General features: G+C 36.8%; 1 protein-coding gene across 5 annotated transcripts in view; it reads right to left on the bottom strand.

The window, feature by feature from the left end:
• Nucleotides 1–15,174, bottom strand: part of dnmbp (dynamin binding protein) — an 80,523-nt gene that overhangs the window by 14,822 nt on the left and 50,527 nt on the right. For 4 of the 5 annotated variants that reach the window (XM_055176474.2, XM_055176475.2, XM_055176473.2 and 1 more), the window contains 8 exons: nt 9,380–9,576; nt 9,205–9,304; nt 8,974–9,121; nt 5,680–5,697; nt 2,063–2,262; nt 648–778; nt 463–567; nt 94–225 (listed from right to left, as the gene is read on the bottom strand). In XM_055176474.2, the coding sequence (XP_055032449.2) occupies nt 94–225; nt 463–567; nt 648–778; nt 2,063–2,262; nt 5,680–5,697; nt 8,974–9,121; nt 9,205–9,304; nt 9,380–9,576 (1,031 nt within the window). The remainder of the gene's footprint in view (nt 1–93; nt 226–462; nt 568–647; nt 779–2,062; nt 2,263–5,679; nt 5,698–8,973; nt 9,122–9,204; nt 9,305–9,379; nt 9,577–15,174) is intronic. The other variant, XM_055176476.2, reaches the window with a different exon arrangement.

The raw sequence follows: 15,174 nt of genomic DNA, 5'->3' as shown, positions 1-15,174 counted from the left end.
AATAGTAATAGTGATGTTTTCTATGGCAGCTAATGGCCGCACCATTTCACTCTGTAGCATCAATGTGAAGTGGTTTTGAGTTTCAATACTCACAAACTCCGTAAACTGTTTGTCGCTGATACATCGATGAGCTTTCTGGAAGCGTTCAGGATCCATCTGCTGTTGTCGTTCTGTATAGACGTCACAGAAACTGATGGCGGCCAGCACCTTCACTGACGCAGACTCCTGTTTAACATTAAAAACTATTTAATGGTCTTGATCTGCTAAATAGTGAAAATGTTCTGCAATGTAATGCATTTGGCAGACACTTTTATGCAAAGTGATTTATAGCGGATTCCAGTTATCACACACGTGACCTTAGTGTTGTGAGTTTATGTAGAGCATTGCACTTTAAGTAGATAAAATGCATAATTTGGGTAATAATAATGTACATTCATGTATATTTAAGAATGGTTTCAGTACCCTTATATGCTGCAGATAGAGGGAGATATCCCTGATGAAAGATTTGATCAGTCGCTCCTGGAGTCTGAATCTTTTCTCTGCTTCATCGAAAGCTTCATCTTTGATCTGAAGAAGAGTGAAGGATAGTTTGGTAAACAGAGCTTGTGAACAGATTTGATAATGTTGATGTGATGATAACAGCCTACCTGAGGTGAAAATCCAGTCAGGTGTTTCAGATGGCTGCTTACTCGGTTGGACTTCTTGATGATGGAGTGCATACTCAGCTTTGAGATCTTGTCGATGAGTCGATCTTCATCACCCTTGCGATACTTCACCACTATAAGCAAAAGATGGCGCTGTTGAGTTATAAAATATTCATGGAGACACAACAGGCAGATAATAATATATAGCTGACCTATGTTTCCATGGATATGCAGTGTTTTGATGGCTAAATAAGTTTAATATATTAATCATTTACTTTCACAAACCTACTGTATTGTTTCACTTCAGAAGACATTTATTAACCCGCTGGAGTCATTTGAATTACTTTCAATATGTGCTTTTTGGAGCTATGTTGACCCCCATACAAGCATCCTTACATAACATGACAGTATTTTAATGTAAAATTATACATTTGCATTCAACCGAAGAAAGGAAGTACATCGGAGTAAAATTTGAGAGCATTTTTCTATCAGGGTGAACTATTAAAGGATTAGTCCATTTTCTTAAAAAAAAAAAAATCCAGATAATTTACTCACCACCATGTCATCCTAAATGTTGATGTCTTTCTTTGTTCAGTCGAAAAGAAATTATGTTTTTGAGGAAAACATTCCAGGATTTTTCTCATTTTAATGGACTTTAATGGACCCCAACACTTAACAGTTTTAATGCAGTTTAAAAAGACTCTAAACGATCTCAAACGAGGCATAAGGGTCTTATCTAGCGAAACGATTGTAATTTTTGACAATAAAAAATATGCACTTTTAAACCACAACTTCTCATCTGCCTCCGGTTGTGTGGCGCGCCAGCGCAACCTCATGTATGCAAAACTACGCCCCAGTGTTTACAAGTGTGGAGAAAGAGAACCGTTCTGACGTTGTTGTATGTGGAATGATACTAATTAATGTCTTTGTGTCAGTTTACTGATTAAAATGGTCCTCAAATGTGCGTTTCATATATGTAACACGTGACCTTTCCACATCATTACGCAATTTTGTGAGGTCGCGCTGGCGCGTCACACGACCGAAGGAAGATGAGAAGTTGTGGTTTAAAAGTGCATATTTTTTTGCCAAAAATGACAATTGTTTCGCTAGATAAGACCCTTATGCCTCGTTTGGGATCGTTTAGAGTCCTTTGAAACTGCAATTTAAACTGCATTAAAACTGTTAAGTGTTGGGGTCCATTAAAGTTCATTAAAATGAGAAAAATCCTGGAATGTATTCCTCAAAAAAAAAAAAAAAAAATTCTTCTCGACTGAACAAAGAAAGACATCAACATTTTGGATGACATGGTGGTGAGTAAATTATCTGTTTTTTTTTAAGAAAATGGACTAATCCTTTGATTACTCTAAGTGCTTCATTATTGCTTAACTGTGACGATATTCAACATGTAAGCCACATACCAAGATCTTTTCTCCTCTTGTATTCATTGATGTTAACATTGATTTCTTTGATGGACATCACAGCCTCTGTGAGTTGCTTGCGGTCGTGGTGTGATTCTGGTGTGGTGTTGAGCAGTTCCATCAGCAGCAGCGGGTATCGCATTACTCTCTGAACCGGCTTTATCAAAAAGGATCCCAGATTAATGTAGTTGGTCTTTCCCCTGTGACACAACAAAAGGAGCAGAGATATTTCGATGCTTATCAATGCTGCATTCTTCATCCTCCTCTGACAGCGTGACTGGGTCACAGAATACAAAATTGTTTTCATCCATCCATTATCCATTGGCTCACTGTCACCTTTTTAAAACATGGTTGCAGCAAACGCAGTAGGGCACTAAGATATTTTAACATGAGAACAGCACACAATTTCTGAACGAATACTTAAAGTAATAGTCCATTTTCCTAAAAGAAAAATCCAGACCATTCACTCACCACCATGTCTTTCTTTGTTCAGTCGAGAAAAAATTATGTTTTTTGAGGAAAACATTGCAGGATTTTTTTCTCATTTTAATGGACTTTAATAGACACCAACAATTAATACTTAACTCAACACTTTACAGTTTTTTTCAATGGAGTTTCAAAGGACTCCAAACGATCCCAAACGAGGAACAAGGGTCCCACCCAGCAAAACGACTGTCATCCTTGACAATAAAAATAACAAATACACACCCCTAAACCACAACTTCTCCTCTAGATCCGGTCCAGCGCGACCTTACGTAAACGCGTAGTGACGTAGGGAGGTCACGTGTTACATATATTAAACGCACATTTGCAGACCATTTTAAACAATAAACTGACACAAAGACAGTAATTAGTATCATTCCACATATAACAACGTAGGAACGGTCCTCTTTCAACACATTTGTAAACACTGGGGCGAAGTTTCGCGTTCGTCCTCTGTGACCTCTTGACGAGAAATTGTGGTTTAAAAATTTATATTTGTTATTTTTATTGTCAAAAATGACAATCGTTTTGCTAGATAAGACCCTTATGCCTCGTTTGGGATCGTTTAGTCCTTTGAAACTCCGTTGAAAAAAAGTGTTGAGTTAAGTATTAAATGTTGGTGTCTATTAAAGTCCATTAAAATTAGAAAAATCCTGCAATGTTTTCCTAAAAAAAAACATAATTTCTTCTCGACTAAACAAAGAAAGACATCAACATTTGGGATGACATGGTGGTGAGAAAATAATCTGGATTTTTCTTTTAAGAAAATGGACCACTCCTTGAAGAGGTATATGCACATATTCTTATATGGTAAGTTCGTATTCTAAACATCCTTAAAACAACATAAATGTACTTTATGAAGCAAATTTGCATAAGATATTACATTTAAAACAAGTAAAAGCAATTTGTTGATGATTTATACTGTTTGCTTTACTGTTTTGCTCAAGTTGCTTTTGATAAGAGCATTTACTAAATGCCTAAATGTAACCCTGGACCATAAAACCTCATAGTTTGCACACGTACAGTACTGTGCAAAAGTCTTAGGCCACCATGCCAGCATTAGATTTGTTGTTTTTGCAATGTTATAGTGATCATATATAATCGTTTTTCAGTCCCCTTAATAGAATACATCCAGAAAATACAGGAAATGTGTATGTAATATTAAAAACAGTATAAAAATGTAAACTGAAGTGTCAAGTGTTTAGGGTAAATTCTCCTTCCACTTGAGCAATAGCAGGAAACTGCAGAATCTCTTAAACCTGAATAAAATGAAATCCTAATTTTAAAGAAATAAGTCTTTGTCCTTCATTCTGCTCAAAAACGCTCAAGATGTGTTTAGTGCCAAGAGAGGTCACAATTAACACAGATGATGCCTAAAAAAGACATTTAGTCCTGAAACTTTTATTTCTTTGTACATATTTCCTGTATTTTCTGTTTGTATCTTAATAAAATAGATTGAAAAACAAATATAAATGGACACCAAAACTTTTAAAACAACAAGTCTGGTGGTGGTGGCGTAAGACTTATGCACAATACTGTACAATTATGGCAATAGCCAACAACAATACATATAAATAATATATGAAATGATTGATTTTGCAAAAAATCATTAGGACATTATGTAAAGATATAAATACTGTCCTATCCTAACCATACATCAATGGTAAGCTTATTTATTCAGCTTTCAGTGATGCATACTTCTTAATGCATAGTGATTTGTGGTCCAGGGTCACAAATGTAAATGTTAAACAAACAATTAAAGCTTTGAAATCAAGTTTTATATTGAATATTTTCTTCCTAAAGTAAACAGATCTTATTTTAAGGATGCCTATATATTTTTTATTAAAAAACTTTTTTATAGCATTATATGAATATATAACAAAATATTTCAAAACAAATGAATCTGAACCCAATTCAGTCCTTACAGAAAAAAGTTTTTTTGTAACTGTTGCGGGCAAAAATCCTTGATCTTGCGGCACGTTTTCTTAAAAAATGCGATGGAATATGCAGGACTTTTTATGCAATTTTATGCGATGAAATTGAGGGAACTTGCAAAAATTGCGGGAAGTTGCAAAAACTGTTTCAGCTTTTGCAGCTTTTCAATTATGTTAATGTCATATAATCACGTCATTTCATAACGTTCCCATGGCAACAGTGGACATAGCTGCGCTTGTATGAGGTAAATACAACATTTTTCAACTCTCTGCTAAGATATATGTGATTTTTGCTACAAAAATAGCGGGGATTATTTTGCGCATGGAAATCTGCAATTTATGCTGCGAAAGGGCAGCATATTTGAAAAAAAATTAATCCCGCACATAAATATGCGGACTTTGGCTGATTATGCGTTAAATCATGCATTCACATAATCACATTTTTCTGGAGGGACTGCCAATTACTTGGCTTGAATATAATGAAATCTTCAATGTTACAAAGTAAGAAGCCTGTTTTAATAAATCAACACATACACAAAAATGTTGGGTTATTTTCAATCCAGTGTCGGACCAAAAAGGGACGAAAACAGGCTGATCTAACCTATGCTGGGTGGTTTTAAGCAATTGTTCGGTGAAATATAAAAATTTTCTGGGTTAATTTAACCCAGCAGCAGAGATTGTCCCTTTTTTATCCAATGCAGTGTTGAATATAACCCAGGATTTTATATAAAGTCCTCCTTCACTGTAGGAGTTACATTAATTTTTGCACTTTTACAAACAGCATCACTGTTATTGTCATATATTATCATATTGTTTTACAGCTTCAATTCCCACATCATCAGCTTAGAGATTGTGTTAATAACTGTTTAACATGCCACCAGAAAGCGTTAGGTCAGCTGCCAGACAAAAAATAAAGAAATATGAACCAAAATAAACAACAGACATTTTCCCACAGGGATCATATTCCGACTTGACTTTGCAATAGACCAAAGTCAATCCAAAGCACAAATTGCATTCAATTTGTGCATATTTATCAGAATATGACTCCCGGCAAGGAAATGGCAACAAAACACACAGCGCACACACACACACACACACAGCAAGGCCCCTGGTCACAAACACAAGGAGAAAAGGGTTATGCTGGTTAATAAATGTTGAGCATGCTGTCAGGCACTTCACATGCAGTCGCTTTAAACTTACCACTCACGGTATATCCCTCTGTCAGGGTGAAGAAGAGAAAGAGAAACAAAAGAAAAACACAGTGTTGGGTTAAACCACCTTTATCTTTCATTAGACGGAAGCTATTAATGTTCATGTTTAATACACAACCTAATTTCTAAAATAAAGGTATTTTCTCGTCATTGTTCATTACTGAATGTGACTTGATCGTCCAAAAAGACAAGGTAACAAATGCAAAACTATTCCCGATTAATATGCTGCCCGTTGCCATGGCGACGCACGCTGCGGGTGACCAGCTTCAAGAGTGCAGTAAGCCCGTGCTGGGGCCTCCATTGGCCCCTCTCTGATCTCCAACAGAGAGCCGAAATGAAACGACTTTGTGCTCGAGTGCGTCTCTGAGAGCAAATCTGAAAGTTTTCATTATTGGATCTCCAAGGATTTATTTCTCTAATTTACACGTGGCTTTTTTACAGTACCATCTTGCCAAAGTATCAACAGCAGTTTTCCGACCGGAGCCATTTTGGATAAAGCTTAGCTGTAATCTTGGCAAAGTAAACGCTCATTTTGCAAATGCCCTGATATTTGATACAAACAGCCCCAAGTTCCGACCCCCCACCACAATAAGCTTTCCAAGTTAAAAAACATTTCTGGGAATGAAAATCTGGTGAATATTTCCTTCTGTTCTCTGTTTGATCTAATGTTATGCAAAGTGCTACAGCAAATACAGAACACACTATGCTAACAGGAAATGCATTAGGATAAAGTAGTAGTTAAGTGGATTAATGATAAATGCCATTGTTGCTTTAGGCAAATTGTGTTTAAGTTTAACTGGAAAATTCTCATGTCTTTCAAAACCCATATTATTTTCTTTTTAGCGAAACACAAAGGACATTTCTCAAAAGGTGCATTAAGTTGTTATTCACTTGAATTTAGTCACGGTCACCTTTATTATAAGAAAACGTAACTAAAAGGCATGCCTCTTAACATATTTCACTGCCATTGTTTTTTCTCAAGATGCGCACCAGTAATGTTTTTGTAAGTTGCAAAAGTCTAATGCTACGTACACACCAAACGTGGGGCATCGCGTTATTTGCTCTAGATTACTCGCGGGATTTAACTTCGAGTTGAATATTTTCAACTTGAGTGAAGACGCGTTTGAGGTGAATAGTGTGTCAGGGTTGCTGCAGGTTTCACCTAGTCAAATTTAAGACCATTATAAGTGAAATTTAAGACCAACGCGACACAATCATCTCAGAAATTCTCAAAACACATATTTGTACTATATCATTTTTTTTTTTGACAAATAAAATCCACTTATATTGGAAGATCAGTATGGTCAGCTGCTGATATGTGTCTTGTTAACATGTTTTACACCTTCTCCACCCATACGTTATATGCATTTTTGCTTATACAACACTGCATTTAAGGTTTGTTTCTCGCCAAACCTACAGTATGCAGTCAGATCACAACACCTGAAATATTGCTTATGGCATGAATTGCGAGGATTATAATAGCCTACATTTTTTGTATCCTCTTTAAAAAAGAATGATTAAAAACTGGATTAAAGTGCGATTCAGTGACGCGCGAAATGCAGAGCTTTTCTTTTTAGAGACCCGTCCATCAAACACTTTCTTCCTCCGTCACTGATTAGTTCTACAGCATTTTAAATTACTATTTTATTTTTTGCAACGTTTTCGGGAATAAACGGAGGTAAGAGTTTTAAGACTTGGTTTATTTAAATTTAAGACCTAGGATGAAAATCTGGCCGTTTTTAAGACTTTTTATGGCCTTAAATTTAACTTTCTGAATTTTAGACTTTTTAAGACCTTTTAAGACCCCGCGGGAACCCTGGTGTGTGTTTTCTCGGCAAACACGCCGCCCATATCGCGTCATTCGCATCGCCCCATGCGAGAACGCGTCTGATCGAGTCTTTGCCTTAACTTTGTATGTAATTTACTCGCCAAATCGTTGAACTCGCGTCTGGTGTAAACCCACAGTTAGGCCCCTATGCTACCATTAGATTTGTATAGTGATCATATATTACTATTTCTCAGTCTTTTTAATAGAATACAACCAGAAAATACAGCAAATGTGTATGTAGTATTAAAAACTGTATAAAAGTATAAGCTGAAGTGTCAAGTATTTAGGCTAAACTCCCATTTCACTTGAGCAATAGCAGATAACTGCAGGATCTCTTAAACCTAAATGAAATTAAATCCTAATGTCTAATTCTAATCGAATGACTTCCGTCTCCTCAAAAAAGCTGAAGATGTGTTTCGTGCCAAGAGAGGTCACACTAAATACTGACTGATGCCTATATTTTTTTGTGTGTGTACATATTTCCTGTATTTTCTCTTTGTATCTTAAAAAAAGAGTGAAAAATAAATATGGATGGACATTAAAACTTTGCTAAAACAACAAAGCTGGTGATGGTGACCTAAGAGTTTTACACAGTACTGTATATATTGTAAAAACTACTTAAATGACCTAATATAACTAAGGCCAAGTGCTGGATTAACATAAACCCTGTCCGGTATCCTCCCTTTTATGTTCCAAAAAGGGAACATCACACAGGATTCGAAAGACATGAAGGTAAGTAAATGACAGCAATTCCTGTTTTCGCTGCGCCATTCCTTTTAACTGAACTGGGATGAAACGCTGACCAGCAGCGCTCACAAAAACAATGAAACCAACCGAGTGGTGAAACTAGGTGAGGCACATTCCTCTCTCGCCATGCATTACTGAACCACTATTATATAGATCAAAGGATAGAAACAGAAAGAGACAAACCTTCTGTTTTTATTAAATCTATTATCAACTGGGTTTTCCTCTGTACTTTACTTGGCATGTACCGTACTAACCAGGTTAAAGTATTAAATCATGAAAAAACTTTAAAAAAGCAGACAATGAGACGGATGAAGATGTTTCCTGTTTGGGAATTCCACAGATGCCTTTAGTCAACCTATATCCAGATGAGTCCATTCATAAACCTGAATTAAAATGCGCTAGTTTCTACACTGACACATCTTACTGTTGACACATACTAGAAGACTGCACATCTTGTTTACTATGAACCAGAAACCAACTCTCCAAGCTATGTTACAGATGATTTCAAATACCATTGATTGTTCATGTGTAATGTTACGTACAACACAATTAGTCTGTTAAAATTTCACACTCTTATTATTAAAAACCATGACTCATTGCATTAAGACTAGCATTTATAGCTTAACCGGATGGGAGATCATGCATTGGTAATAAAAACCACACCATGCAATGTTTTTAAGATCTATGAGACACCATGACTGTCTTTACCTGAGCTTTTCCAGACACTCGAGCACGTGTTTCTGGATGTTCTCATCCTTCTCATAGGCCTCCAGTAAAGAGATGGCATCATCGTGATTTTGGCAATAGACCTTGTAAACCTCTTCCAATTCATTTTTGTAGTCCAAGAACACGTTACCTGGATGAGCATATAAATATGAGCTTATAAAACAGCAACATGATAAGATTTAAAAGCAAAAAATGTTACGTTTTTGCTCAAACCTATGGAGTCTGTATCTTGGAGACTCTTGTAAAGTCGACGGGAGAGGTCGATTACGGAGTTGATGTTTCCAAAGAGACCATCAAAGTCAATACTCTGGACCTACACAAAGTATGCATATATTTAAAATGACGGTTTACATACTTCCATTACTAGATGTGAACACCTAATACTGACCTGTTTCTCCTGCAGAGGCTGAATGATCTCCTTCACACACATCTGAAGATCCTTAATGAAGTCGTGTTCTGTCTGCAGAAGCTCATCGATGACTTTTAATCTCTTCTCCAGCATCCTCTGTTCAGGATCTTCAGTGGTGGCCGCTGATGCTGGGGATGGTTCAAGAGACTTGGGCTGAGAGGCGAGTAGGGTCATCTCTGATGCAAGAAAAAGAGCAACTTGGTTAACTACAGGGTTCCCACACCTTAGTAAACTTAAAATTCAAGGACTTTCCAGGTCCAATACCCTCAAATTCACGGACCAAATGCGGGGACACACCTCAAGCGAGAGCAAGGTTACCTTTTAAGATACATTGTTACAGCTCTCCCTCGAGGGAACCCGCGCTGCGCCACCGCGGCGCCACCCCGGGGACGCCTCCAGGGGTAAGTGCGTCTAAATGTGTATATCAAATTCAATCAATGGTGAGGCTTAACGACAAAGACAAGTATATCGCTATCTGAAATATTGCCAAAGACGGCTTTACAGGGACGCAGCAAGTATGGCAAGGGAGACATAGCGTCTCGTTCCCTTCTCAGGGAACAACAGTTACATACGTAACCCGAGACATTTTCATGTGTGAAACACAACTACGCAAAAAAGCATTTTGGTATGAATCAACATTCGCATACAGAAGATATAAGCATTTAAAGCGTTTAGCACGTGTGCTAAAAAAGTCTAGAATTTTTATGACATTATCCTACACCACACAGGGAATTCATGGATTTGTTTTTCAGAAAACCTCTTGCATAAAATAGATTTAAACACTTACAATGACCTGTATCTATGTATGAATATTTTCGAAAACTTCCCATGACCTTCAACCTTCCCCCTCAGATTCAAAATTTTTTAAGGATTTCAAGGACCCGTGGGAACCCTGTAACTAGCAAAATTGCATCCGGTCATGTAAAATAATGACTGTGAGACCAAGCAGTGGCTTTTGAAAACTAGCTGGACTGGCAGTCAATTAGTATTTTGTGCAATACAACCCAATTACTAAAAAACAAAGACTTTCAGCGGTCTGTATAGATTATTATACAACTTAAAAAAACTGTTTATTAGGAAAGGAAGATATTAGGCACTACGTGTTGCCAACAGCTAGCCAGAGGATGTCATAGCTTGGCATTGAGTTTGCTCTTTGATAGACTTTGATAGGCCCTCAAATGGTTTTAGGATAGGAGAGTGTGGGAGGAAGATCGCTCTCACGCGTCGGTGCCTCCCCACAATGCACCCTGAAATGGTGATGTGTATGGAAGCACAAAGGACTGTCAAAGCACCCAATGGGACGTGGACACTCTCAGGAGATGGGGGAGGCATTTGAGAAGTGGACCTGTGAGTCTATTCACAAAAAAAACTATACAGAACTATACACAAGTATTAAATTAAACAATGATGCAAAAAACTGTATATATATATATATATATATATATATATATATATATATATATATATATATATATATATATATATATATATATATATATATATATATATATATATATATATATATATATATATAGTATTAATGATTGGTGTGTGTGGGGGATTTTTTGTTTTTTTAAAAGGAGAGATAAGGAGATTTAGCTTTAGGCTTGTAAGCCATGTGGTGACTCACGTTGACATCACGCTATAATAAATCTTCAGTGTTGCTGATTCGTTAAAATGCTGATAAGAGATTGGAAAATCAAATTCGAATGGCTTTGTAATGTTGATGCAAATCTGACGTTAATATCTGGTGGATATTAAGTATTATTTTAAACAACGAAACTAAAATTTTTAAATTAAAGACAACATAAATCAGCACTTACAAGAAGTTTACATTAGCTTTAAAGAATACTTGGAAATAAAGTGAATGTAGGTGTGTATACAGTGCTTAGTTTCCTCTGATTTAAGTTATGTTTCAAGTCTTGGCATCATGTGAATGGGCTTATGCATAATGTGTGGTCCGTTCTAGCTACTGTATGGGATAAAACAATGTTTGGTCTATACAGCTTCAACCATCCATGTGCTAATTGTTCTACTTTACATATTACATACACATATTAACCCTACAACGCAACCTGTTCTGACCCACATTTAGTTAACAGGCCTAGTCTATTCATTAAAAATATGTTACAAAAACAGATTCTCCCACAATTGTTCATTCAGATGGTCTCGGCCTTTCGGGCCCTCTATGAAGCTTCAATGGGACGTACAGTACAAAATGGTGATTCTTCCCCACAAATATAAACACAAGCAGGCAACAGATTAACTTTGTTATAAACAATCCAATCTGTAAATATCAGATTTATAATTTCTCTCTCGTTGTCATAATGAAACTGTAATTGTGAAAGTCCAATATGAATGTCAACTAGTTATGCGTACTGATTTTAATGGTCTTGTTCATGGTTTCTATGAAACAAAACAAAACCGAAGCAGTTTCAGGTTGTTTTGCCATCTGCGGGCGTGTGGTAATTTAGGATGTGCAAAGGTTAAAAGTGCAAAGGTGAAAACGGGCGTAAACGTGCAATACGCAAGCAGGAAGGCAGACACCGAGATAGGAAGAAACGTGTTAGTGACAAGGTTCATTGTGTTGTTGTGTGTTAAGAGCTTTGGCTTTACTTCAAGACCATGTGTGCCAGCGCTCAAAGAGATCAGAGTATGTGCCATGGCCTGGTCAATGGCAGAGACAGTAATCTTGAGCCGGCACACACACATACACAATAGCTTCTATCTCTGTGGACGTAATTCATTGTGACATTTTGTTTGGTCGGCTTCCAGCGTCACTCTCCAGCCAGCATTGTCCATGCGGCTTAAATTATTTTTTTACAAAGTGCAGACACAGGGGTAGATAGAAAAGAGGTCTTGTTTAAATTTCTGACCCTATTAAAATACTGTATACTTTACAAAACAAATATCAATAGGTCATCGCAGCTTGACAAGGATACACACAACAATAAATGGCACATTCTCTGATTTGATGGGAGCTTCACAAAGGGAATTAATTTTTGCAGAATGCTTAATAGATGGGTCAATGACGTGACGTTAATTATTTTGTGTCTGTATTGTACAATTAAATGTAAAAGGGTAAAAATTTCAAAATAAATTTGCAGATTACTTGCATACATTCTCTTTTTTGAGGACCAAGTCTAAAATTTCTGGTTTTATTTCATTTTGAAAAAATATTTGGGGGATAATTGCAAAACTGTCAATGTGGTGTAACTGGTCTGTGTAAATTGGTGTAACTAGTATTTTTAAAAATGAAAATATAAATATATTCATAAAAAAGTGGAATAAAATATAATCACCTAGTTTAGTGTAATATGATTTTTTTAAATACATTTTTACATCATTTGTCAAAGATTATTTAGAAAACAGAGCAGTTTTCAGCACGTCAGGACAAATATTACAAAAACGCATTAAAATTTACATCTAGAAATAACTAATTACTAATCCATCGAATGCACACTTCAGAATCTTGTTGGAAGAAGTAGGTCATCGACATCCGAATAGTATGAGTTTGGACATACTTGGCCTCACCTACTGATTTTCGGCTACTATATAGTATGGGAGTAGGTGATTTTGAACGCGGCGAACGCCATTTTGGTAAAATTCTCAAATCATGTTGGGTTTACATGGATCATCAGATTTTGCACAAACCTGTGGTGTCTGTTTGGCACTGAACGCATGTTGTCTTCAAAGGATAAATACTGAGAAACATTTACATTTGTGTTAATTTTCCAATTCAGTGATTTACTTAAATTGTTATGCTTACCATTTTCATATCTGGTCTCCACCTGAACCCCACTGTATATTTTGCATCAAGTATTTTTCTTAATCCGAAAAGCTCTCATTGTAGCCACTGCTTCAAAGTAATATGATAACATAAAAACACACTGTCAAAAATAAAGGTACAATAGCTGTCACTGGGGCAGTGCCCTTTAAAAAGGTCTTAATATGTACCATTTAGGTACAAATATGTATTTTTGAACCACCAATATGTACCTTTGAAGTACTAATATGCACTTTTGGGTACAAAGGTGTACCTTTTTGAAAGGGCACCCTCCCAGTGACAACTTCTGCACCTTTATTTGATGCTTACACACAAAACCAAACAACAAAGAGCAATGTAAACATCATCCTAACATATCAACTCTTCTACCTATTTTCCAATGCAACAGACTTGATAATACTTCTTTAGGCGCCTCTGTGTCGGCAGAAAAAAGTTGAAAGAACAGGGCCTCAAAACTTCACCCACCTGATACCCCCCAAACTTCTCGTCTTCGCTGCCACAGGCAAACACACTAACAGAGGTCACTGAAGCATTCATCTAAAGCGAAGGAGAATCACCCTGACCCACTTTATCAACAAGGACGGCTTTCTCTTTAGGACACAAACTCTATTCTAGTCCTCCATTACCATCTGAATAGATGGGAAACCACGCTATTACACACAACTGAGTGAACGTAGCCACCGCACACTAAAGCCTGGAGCGGGAATCTCAGTGTTGTTAAATGCCCTCATGCACAACGCTGTTGCTTTAATAGTCAGTCTTTCCTGAAAGGTCTGCTCCATGTTTTTGGAGTGACCAGGAACTCTGGTCCATGCCGCACCTCATTCAGGCTGAATTCCATCGAGATATTCAAGTTCTCTCAATGCCAAGATCCCCTTTCCTTTCAGCGCTCTCAGTCTTTCTGTTGAAAGTAGGAGTCTTTGTTCAGGTATATCAGGGGAGCAGGTGGGCATCCATTTTATGTACTTTGAGCTACTGTGAATTTCAGAAGACGTTTCTTTTGAAATTCCTTAGGAGGAATAAAACTTAACAGAAATGAGACTGAATTGTTGACATGCAGTAATAGCATGAAGCCATAAAATGAATGTGTTCCTGTAGCTCACTTAGTAGGGCATTGTGGTAAAAGTGCAAAGGTTAAATTGTTTCGATATCCAGGGAAACTACACACATACTGATAAAATGCACAGTATAACTTAATGCACTGTAAGTCACAGTTACATATATATGTGGCCCTGTAACAATTTGATGAGAAATATTTGAATAAAAATTAAAATTAAAATTTGATTGCAGATGCTGTGAGAGCAAAGATTAAATTATAAATTTAAAGCTCCCATAACACACGCTGTTTCTGTTCATCTCATGTTAATCTTGAATACCCAGTGTTGGGGTTAACGCATTACAAGTAACGCGCATTACGTAACAATATAACTTTTCTGAAGTAACGAGTAAAGTAACGCATTACTTTATAAATGTACACATTAAAGGGATACTTCACCGATTTAGCATTCAGCTTTGTATCTGTAGAAACCCGGCAGTATTACTGAATGACCATGTTTCCCTCCCTAATTTCCCCCTGAGAGGAGAGATATCTGCATTTTGGTTCTGCAAAAAAGTCCTCCGATGATGTAATATGACGATTTTTGCATCATCGGAGGACTTTTTTGCAGAACCAAAATGCAGATATCTCTCCTCTCAGGGGGAAATGATGGAGGGAAACATGGTCATTCAGTAATACTGCCGGGTTTCTACAGATACAAAGCTGAATGCTAAATCGGTGAAGTATCCCTTTAATATTTGAGTTACTTTTTTGTAACTCAACGGAGATGGCAGGCCAGAGCTTGACCTTTTGCGATTATAAAAAACACCTGCAAGGCCTGAAAGAGATCAAGCCTCAGCCAAGTAAGAAAAAGTAAGGGCAAAAGTAACTTAAGAGTAACGTAAGCATTACTTTCCATGAAAAGTAACTAAGTAACGCAATTTGTTACTT

The sequence above is a fragment of the Misgurnus anguillicaudatus genome, chromosome 4 (genome assembly GCF_027580225.2).
Source record: "Misgurnus anguillicaudatus chromosome 4, ASM2758022v2, whole genome shotgun sequence".
Classification (NCBI taxonomy): Eukaryota; Metazoa; Chordata; class Actinopteri; order Cypriniformes; family Cobitidae; genus Misgurnus; species Misgurnus anguillicaudatus.
This window is presented reverse-complemented; position numbering and strand designations above follow the sequence as displayed.